This window comes from Tupaia chinensis, unplaced genomic scaffold (assembly GCF_000334495.1).
Source record: "Tupaia chinensis unplaced genomic scaffold, TupChi_1.0 Scaffold000074_1, whole genome shotgun sequence".
NCBI classification, from domain to species: Eukaryota; Metazoa; Chordata; class Mammalia; order Scandentia; family Tupaiidae; genus Tupaia; species Tupaia belangeri.
In genome coordinates, this window is record NW_006159534.1 from 6,145,785 (window position 1) to 6,154,661 (window position 8,877).

The window sequence follows — 8,877 nt, forward strand, 5'->3', positions numbered from 1 at the left end:
GGTCTTTTTGCCACAATCCTAGAAGCAAAATAAACCCAGATCAAAGAGTGGAGAGAGGGTGGGAGCGGGCAGACAGGGTGGGGCGGGCTTTGTAATCTGACAGTGATTAAGGAGCTCTAGCTAATTTACACCCAGCCCCAGCAAGCGGCGAGGGGATTTGGGGTCCCGCGTGCAGTTCTTCGGGCACCTGCACACGTACCCCGCCCTGTTGTGGATGACTGTGCACGCCACGTCACGGCTCAGTGATCAGGCTGTTCTGACACACGTCCCTACTTCGCGGCATCGGAGGAGGCCTAGGTCAGAGTCGGGGAAACAGCAGGTGAAGTTGCGCTGAGAAAGCGCCTGCAGTAAATGTTTACGTGAGGGAACGTTTGGGCTTCGTTTCTTTGTCCTTGTTTACAGTTGTCCTTTGTCAGCTCTGCCACTCCTTTTGTTTCCCTTTGCCTGTTTCTCATCTTCCTTCCTCTCTCTCTGTCTCTCTCTATGGCCATCTCACTCTCCACCTGTTGTCTCTGAGCCTCTCCTTTCTCTCTCTCCACTAGGGAAGACCGAGCCCAGCACACACCACACTACACCTGCCTGGGCTGCTGGCAGCAGGGAGGAATGCCCCTTGGAATGTGGATGGATGGTCCAAGTTCTGCCCTTTGGCCTGTGATGATGATGGAGGAAGGGTGCCAGGTGGTAGGACCTTTGCTCCTAGCACAGGGCACAGGGCACAGGGCCTCTGGTGCTGGCAGTCTCTGTAGGTTCCTGATTTAGAGGATGAAGTAAGAGGCGGAGAGTCCACGGACATTCCACTCCCATGAGACAACTGGAGCTCCTTTCAGGAGAGCAGCAGCTGCCGGCAGAGCGCGTGTTCTTCACAGCACACACGACGGGCACGTCGGCCTTCCTGCTCACAGCAGCGGGGAGGGGGGGGCTAGATTCAGGTGTGAGGGCCATGGGACAGGACAGGCAGGCTCTGACTTGAGGTGCTTCCTGGTGCCCCAACAGAACAGGACCCCAAGTTCCCTATCTCCCCTACCAGTCCATGAGGGCCACTTTCATCCTCACACACTCTGGGGGAGGGTCAGCCCCAAGAGGGTGGGGGCATGTGGGTCCCCCCCTCCTCGTGGGAACAATGGAATTGTGAATCCTCACCCATCTCCCACGCAGCCTGTGAAGAGAGAGTTGATCTCAAAAAGAGACCATCATAATAAGAGAGAGAGAAAGAAAGAGAGAAAGGAAGAAAGAAAGGCAGGCAGGAGAACTAGGGGAAGAGTGGGTGGCTGACCTGTTTGCTTACCAGTTGTGATTACTCCCTGTTTCTACAGGGCAGACTGTCACAAGACACGCTTTCCAGGAGGTTTGCTGTCTCCTCGGGGTGATCACACATCCTGTGGAACCAGCTACCATCGCTGCTATGGGCTGCTTCTGACAGCTTCAGCTAACGAGCCTTCACCCAGTCCTGGCGCTTCCCTTATCTCCATAAGACCCTCCTCTGTTATCTCTGCCCAAGGAAAGGCTTTCAGAGTAAGGCACACGTATGGTATCCCTTTTACAAGCATGAAAGACCCTCGCCTCTTCAGGATTAGCAGACGTGTTTGCCACCTCTCTTTGGCCCTGCTGCAGGTGGGACTCTGGCTACACGCCCCAGGATCTGACCTCTATTTTGTGCTGTCTTTGTGAGACATATAAATTCCTTTTTCTTTGCAACTTTTACTTTGCTGTTGCCTTTTTTTTTTTTTTTGGTTCGAGAAGCCCATTGCTCTTCATCGCGACCTAGCGACCAGAATTGAGCCCTGCAGCCTTTCTCTGCCCGCCCCTCCGGGCTCTTCCGGACTCTTGGCCTTCAGGTCCTCCTGAGGGCAGGGGTGAAGGGTGGGCAGGGGTGAAGAGTTGGGCAGGTTGGAGCGGATCTAAACAGAAAGTTCAGGTGCAGGTGGTGACCAGAAGGCTGCTTGCTGGTTCTGTAGCAGCTGGCACACCAATCCGATGCCTCCCTCATGCTACACACCTGGCGCGGATCAGGACGGTCACTGTCCGGGAGATCAAGGTGTTTAGTGAAGTGACTCTCAACTGCTTGGTGGACCCTGACACTCTGTGCTGAAAACCAGAAATGTCTCCTCACTGGCGTTTGGGGCCTCCACTCCAGCTGGCTCACCCCACTCCTGGGTGCCCTTTCTAGGAAGGCGAGATGCACATTCCCATTCCCTGACGTTCTGCAAGCATTTCCTGTCACCTCGGTTTTGCTGACATGCTTCTCTTCACCCAAGAATCTTTTCAGCTCTTCCTCTGCCCCTTCCTCTACCCAGACTGGTGAAAATACAGTCTCCAAGAGGCAAGGCAGATGCCACTCCCTCTGGAGTCACCCCAGCCTCCTGGAGGTGATCGTTCCTCCCCTCCCTCCCAGCACTTAGCCCCTCCGTCACTCTTCTCTGCCCTAGCCCTGCCCTATCTGCCCACTCAGCTTGTGTGGGCTGCCGGGACTTACTCATCTCAGTGTCTGCATGAAAGCAAATAATAAAGTTTCAGTAAGCAATCATCACCTGCCATCTGGGCTCCTCATAATTGAGGCTGAGACTCGCTGAGTGCTCACCACCTGTGGGCACAGGGCCTGGAGCCCCAGACGCTGCCTGCTGCAGCCCCAGAACCGCCTGTCCTTTCCAAGGAAAGAAAGTTTCCCACCCCACCCCCAATGTCAGGGAGGTGTTTGCTGATGGCACAGACATGTTAATGTCAGCGCTCTATACCACGAACTGTCACTGAGTGTCACTCAGCAGTCATCATGGTTCACATCTATGGGTGGAGGAGAAATGAAGCATTTTTGTGTGAAATTCCACAGGTACAAGGAGGCGTAGATGGGGGGCGTGTGTACTTCATTGAGGGATGGGTTTAGAGATGCCAGAAACTGGGCTAGATCTGGCCACGGGATGAGAAGTAACTTCTGAAGTTTGGACACATTCCTTCATGTTAATTTTGGGGTTCCCATTTTGATAATCTAACCTTATGTCTTTATTCTTAGTTCTAATGGACAGGAGTGGGGGACCCCAAGACCCTTGAAACAAGGTAAAGGGTTGGGACCCCTTCATTTTATTCAACAAATATACATCGAACACAGATGATAAACCAGGCATGGGGCTACACTGAGTATTCACATTCTATGTCATTTTGCGAACTGCTATTGAATTAAAAAGTACCTTACGTAAGACATCTGGAACTTGACCCCACATTGGCAAATTCATATTCTTCTTGTATGCCGTCAGAAAAGTGGGAGTGCAATGAGGAGATCTACATAATCAAAACAAGACAAAGTTAGAACCACAGTACCTGGTGGGACGAGCTGAGCCCCTGCTTGTCTCAGAGAGGACACAGGGGACACTCCCAGGAGCTGCGCCATAGGGCGGCCCACGTGCCAGGGAGCCAGGCTGCCTAGGTCTGTGATGTGTCTGTGAAATTGCCTGCAGGCCCGTCCTCACCCTGCCCTGGTGGGTTTCTCCCACTCACCCCCACATGACCTCCCATTGCCCCGCCCAGAGCGGGGTATCACCTCCCTTGGGGGGATTTGCCCACTGAAGGACTCAGGCTCCTAAGGAGGTCCAAAAGAGAGGCTGACCTTCCCTTATCACGTCGGCTTCTCTGCCCCTTTTGTTTGAACTAACCAACGCCAGATCTGGATTATCAGATAGCATTACAGCAAGAAAAGGTTGTCTCTAAGAGCAGATGTGTACCAAGCAAATGCCCTCCAGTTCCTCACTGGAGCGTGCCTGTCCTTGCGTGCCTGGCTTTCTCAGAGCACATGTCCCTGCACTTGGAAACAATCTCCCCATCTCCTCTGTAGAACAGCTGCTTCTCCCTCCAACCCTTCTCTCCCCCTGGGACCTACTTTCTTTCCAGTGATGCAGTGACGCTGCAGGGACACCTGTTCTCACCACAGGGTGACCTACTGTGGCCTGCCTTGCCACCGTGGATCACTTTATTACAGTGTGAGGGGTGCAGGCTGCAGTGGCCAGGCCTGGTAGTCACAGACTTGGAACGTCCAGGACAATTTCAGAATCCTGCTCATGTTGCCAGGAACACCTGCCCTCTCTAATGAGCAGAGATTCCATTCTCCGTTGTTCATCGCAGACGAGCACATGGAGGGAGTCTGGTGTCACTGAGGCATCTATAGTTCATTTCTCCTGTTACTTCCCTGGGCCCTGAGCGTCTGGGGACCTGGCTCTGACTCCAGCTCCTTCATGAATTTGTCTCCATGGTGGATTAGGTAGCTTTGGACTGGGACCACTGGCCAGGGGAGACCAGCAGCAGTTCAGGACTGCCTCAGCATGCCATGACCTCATGGAAGCAGGACCTCAGTGACTTCAAGGCTGAGGTCCAGGAAGGGCATGGCCTCAGCACAGTCAGGTCACTCAGAGTCCCCCACGAAGAAAGCGAGTGCCCGCAGGTGTGTTTCCAGAGCTCACGGCAGAGGTGCTCTGAGTACAGGTCACTTAATGTTCCTTGTTCATTTTCAGACTGTTCTGTGTAGGAACTGCTGCCCAAGGCTAGGTAGTACTTAAAGCACATGGAGAACTTTTCTCCAAGGGCTCTGGAAAGGAATTTGCCAAAAATAAACAGCACGGAACCAGAGCTTTGGCCATAGGGGACATTTCTGTTTTGTTTTGTTTTTCCCTTCTTCTTCTTGTGGAGAGGTTTTTTATCACAGGACACGAGTGCTCACCAGAAAGACAGAGAGACAGAGAGATAGAAAGCAAGAAATCACCCCCCAGGGAGGATGGTCACACCACAATCCCTTCTCCTCCATTCTCCTCTCGGGATCTTGGGCATGAACGCACATGCACCCAGCATGAGTTTAAGCCACCAGGTCTGGGACTCGAACTGTGGTTGACTATATGGGAGTCCAGTGACATAGCTGTTATACCAAAGGAGACATTTCTAATCTTTAAGAATTGTTGAGAGTAACACACACCATCTGTCTCCAAAATTTTGCTTACCTGTCTTGGCCTCTTAAGTGTTCAGAGCACCTACAGGCACTGTCCAGCCACCCCAGGGTTCTCGTGGGGCAGGTGAGCTCTAAATCTCTAAACAGGGCAGAGACTTCTGCCTGTGTCTCCCAGAACAGAGATAAGTAGGACTTCGCTGCCCACAGAAGGCACTTTCTCCTTGTGACTCTCTGAAGTCTGGCTGACTGCAGGAGAAACTACCCCTCTCTTCCCAGCTGGCTGTTGACATACTGTCCACTCTGGTACCCCTGGACCTGGCCATGAAGGTGAACAGGTGCCTTGGTTGTCCACTGTGTCCCAGGCCTGCCTTGCTCAAACCCTGTTGTCCCCGGCCCCTTCCCCTCCTCCAGAGGTGCATCTTGGTAGGGATACACAAGCTGGGGACAGAGAACTGTACTACTACTGGCTGCATGGACAGGCCTTATGGCCAGTGGGAGGTGGACCAGGATGGCAGGCTGTTACACTATTTGGTGTCAAACACTAGCCATTTCTCACTAAAAATGCAGATTTCTAACCACTAGAAAACTCAGATTTGCAGGACCAGCAATTGGTGTAATGGCTATGTCACTGGACTCTCATGGGATCAACCTCAGTTCAAGTCCTGGACCTGGTGGCTTAAACTCATGCCAGGCACATGTGCATGCATGCCCAAGATCCCGAGAGGAGAATGGAGGAGAGGGGACTGGGGCGTAACCATCTCCCCTGAGGGGTGATTTCTCACTTTCTGTCTCTCTGACTCCGTCTGTCTGGTGAGTGCATGAGCCCTATAGCAAAAACCTCTCAAAAAAAAAAAAAGAAAAAAGAAAAAAAAAAGAACACTCAGATTTGCCCAGTTGGCTCACATACCTCCAGGTAGCACTGACAAGGGTGGAGGGCAGGCTCTGCCTTTTAATCAGGGGTTGGTCACCCATTTACTGCACACCCCCCATGAGAAAAACTCAGTTATGTCTCTACCTAGTGGGCCCTGCCTATCACAGCATGTGCATTTGAGACCCAGTCCAGTTAAAAGATGCTGACCTGTCACTACTCAGGCTGATCCTGGAAGTGTTACCAATTCTTAATAAGAACTTAACATTTAGCGTTCATATATATATATATAATTTTTTAAAGAGATTTTTGTTATAGCACATGTGTGCTCACTGGAGAGACAGAAAGTAAGAAATCACCTCCCGGAGGGCTGGCCATGCTGCTATCCCTTCTCCTCCATTCTCTCCCCTGGGGATTCTGGGCACCCCCACACAGGCATTGGGTATGAGTTTCAAACTGCCAAGTCTGGGACTCAAATCATGGTCGACCACGTGGGAATTCAGTGCCTTAACCACTATGCCACCTGCTGGCCCCAGTGTTTCTATTTTCTAAGCAAGTCTTTAGATTTATTGAACCTCTGGTTGCCTGCTGTAGATACGCTGGGTGGTCGGAAAAGTCATGAAGCATTTTTGCATAGAAAAATACAGAAAAAATAAGTCATGACTTTCCTGCATATTTAGTTATGCAAAAATAACAGAACTGGGGCCAGCAGTTGGCATAATGGCTATGTTGCTGGACTCCCATGTAGTTGACCATGGTTCGAGTCCCAGACCTGGTGGCTTAAACTCACACCAGACATGTGTGCGTGTGTGCCCAAGATCCTAAGAGGAGAATGGAGGAGAAGAGATTGTGGCATGGCCACCCGCCCTTGAGGGGTGATTTCTCGCTTTCTGTCTCTGTCTTTCTGGTGGGTGCACGTGCCCTATAGCCAAAGCCTCTCAAAAACAAACAAACCCTCACAGAACTGAACAGTGAGTGCTTGAAAGCACTTGGAGTATTTTGCTCTGAATAAGTACTTACTGAGATGGCTGCTCTAAAAAAAAAGAGGTAACAGGCAAAGAAAAGGGGTGTGCTCCTAAAGTGAGGAATACAGAGGGTGACAGGAGGATACACGGCAATCATGTCGCCAACCAAAGGGAACAATCCTTTGGGGGTGGGCAACCTTCTCATGAGCTGCCCTGTGCGCCAGGAAGCCAGGCCTGCTTAGTCTATGAAGTGTCTGTGAAACTGCCTCCATGCATGCCCTTGCCCTGCCCTGGTGGATTTCTCCCATTCACCCCCCTGACGTCACACCCATCCTTCCTCCCATTTCCCCTTCCCAGAGCAGCCTGCATCACCACACCCTGGGACCACATCATCAAACACGGGTTAGAAATGAGGAAACTCAGCTGAAATGCTCCCCGCTAATAAATTCCTCCATCTTTGAAAAACAGAAACAAGTGTCTTAAAGTGGTTTGCTTAGGAGGGGTGAAACTGATGAAATGATACAAGATGCTCCAAGGCTCACTGGAGAGACAGAAAGTAAGAAATCACCTCCCGGAGGGCTGGCCATGCTGCTATCCCTTCTCCTCCATTCTCTCCCCTGGGGATTCTGGGCACCCCCACACAGGCATTGGGTATGAGTTTCAAACTGCCAAGTCTGGGACTCAAATCATGGTCGACCACGTGGGAATTCAGTGCCTTAACCACTATGCCACCTGCTGGCCCCAGTGTTTCTATTTTCTAAGCAAGTCTTTAGATTTATTGAACCTCTGGTTGCCTGCTGTAGATATGCTGGGTGGTCGGAAAAGTCATGAAGCATTTTTGCATAGAAAAATACAGAAAAAATAAGTCATGACTTTCCTGCATATTTAGTTATGCAAAAATAACAGAACTGGGGCCAGCAGTTGGCATAATGGCTATGTTGCTGGACTCCCATGTAGTTGACCATGGTTCGAGTCCCAGACCTGGTGGCTTAAACTCACACCAGACATGTGTGCATGTGTGCCCAAGATCCTAAGAGGAGAATGGAGGAGAAGAGATTGTGGCATGGCCACCCGCCCTTGAGGGGTGATTTCTCGCTTTCTGTCTCTGTCTTTCTGGTGGGTGCACGTGCCCTATAGCCAAAGCCTCTCAAAAACAAACAAACCCTCACAGAACTGAACAGTGAGTGCTTGAAAGCACTTGGAGTATTTTGCTCTGAATAAGTTACTTACTGAGATGGCTGCTCTAAAAAAAAAGAGGTAACAGGCAAAGCAAAGGTGTGTGCTACTAAAGTGAGGAATACAGAGGGTGACAGGAGGATACACGGCAATCATGTCGCCAACCAAAGGGAACAATCCTTTGGGGGTGGGCAACCTTCTCATGAGCTGCCCTGTGCGCCAGGAAGCCAGGCCTGCTTAGTCTATGAAGTGTCTGTGAAACTGCCTCCATGCATGCCCTTGCCCTGCCCTGGTGGATTTCTCCCATTCACCCCCCTGACGTCACACCCATCCTTCCTCCCATTTCCCCTTCCCAGAGCAGCCTGCATCACCACACCCTGGGACCACATCATCAAACACGGGTTAGAAATGAGGAAACTCAGCTGAAATGCTCCCCGCTAATAAATTCCTCCATCTTTGAAAAACAGAAACAAGTGTCTTAAAGTGGTTTGCTTAGGAGGGGTGAAACTGATGAAATGATACAAGATGCTCCAAGTTAAATGCAAGCAGCTGCTATCCTATGAAAATAGAAACTTATAGTTCTAGACTATTGATGTTTAAAATGTGAAAATTTCAAACTAAAGCAGAGAAGAAAGGATGGGTGAGGAAGACGATGGGTACTGAGAGGCAACATCCAGGGACAGAACTCTCCTACATTGCCGAATGCTGGAGGCAGAGAAGGAGGTTATTTGGGTCTCATCTTCTCTGGCCAGGCCTATGGTCAGGGTTTGCTTTTGTTAGAGAGACCCAACTATTTCCATTGTTTGAACATTTGACCAGGGTTTCTCAACTGACAGATGATAATTGAGTACCTCCCTCCACTTTTATTTTTTGGAGAGGTTTTTGCTTTAGGGCACGTGTGCTCGCCAGACAGAGAGAGACAGACAGAGAGACAGAAAGCGAGAAAT

The 8,877-nt window shown here is 50.8% G+C and overlaps 1 protein-coding gene across 2 annotated transcripts in view; it reads right to left on the minus strand.

Moving 5' to 3' along the window:
- CUNH1orf105 (chromosome unknown C1orf105 homolog) overlaps positions 1 to 8,877 on the minus strand; it is a 41,830-nt gene that overhangs the window by 15,936 nt on the left and 17,017 nt on the right. For both annotated transcript variants that reach the window (XM_027768008.1, XM_027768005.1), the window contains exon 3: positions 3,180 to 3,270. In XM_027768008.1, coding sequence (XP_027623809.1) covers positions 3,180 to 3,270 — 91 coding nt within the window. The remainder of the gene's footprint in view (positions 1 to 3,179; positions 3,271 to 8,877) is intronic.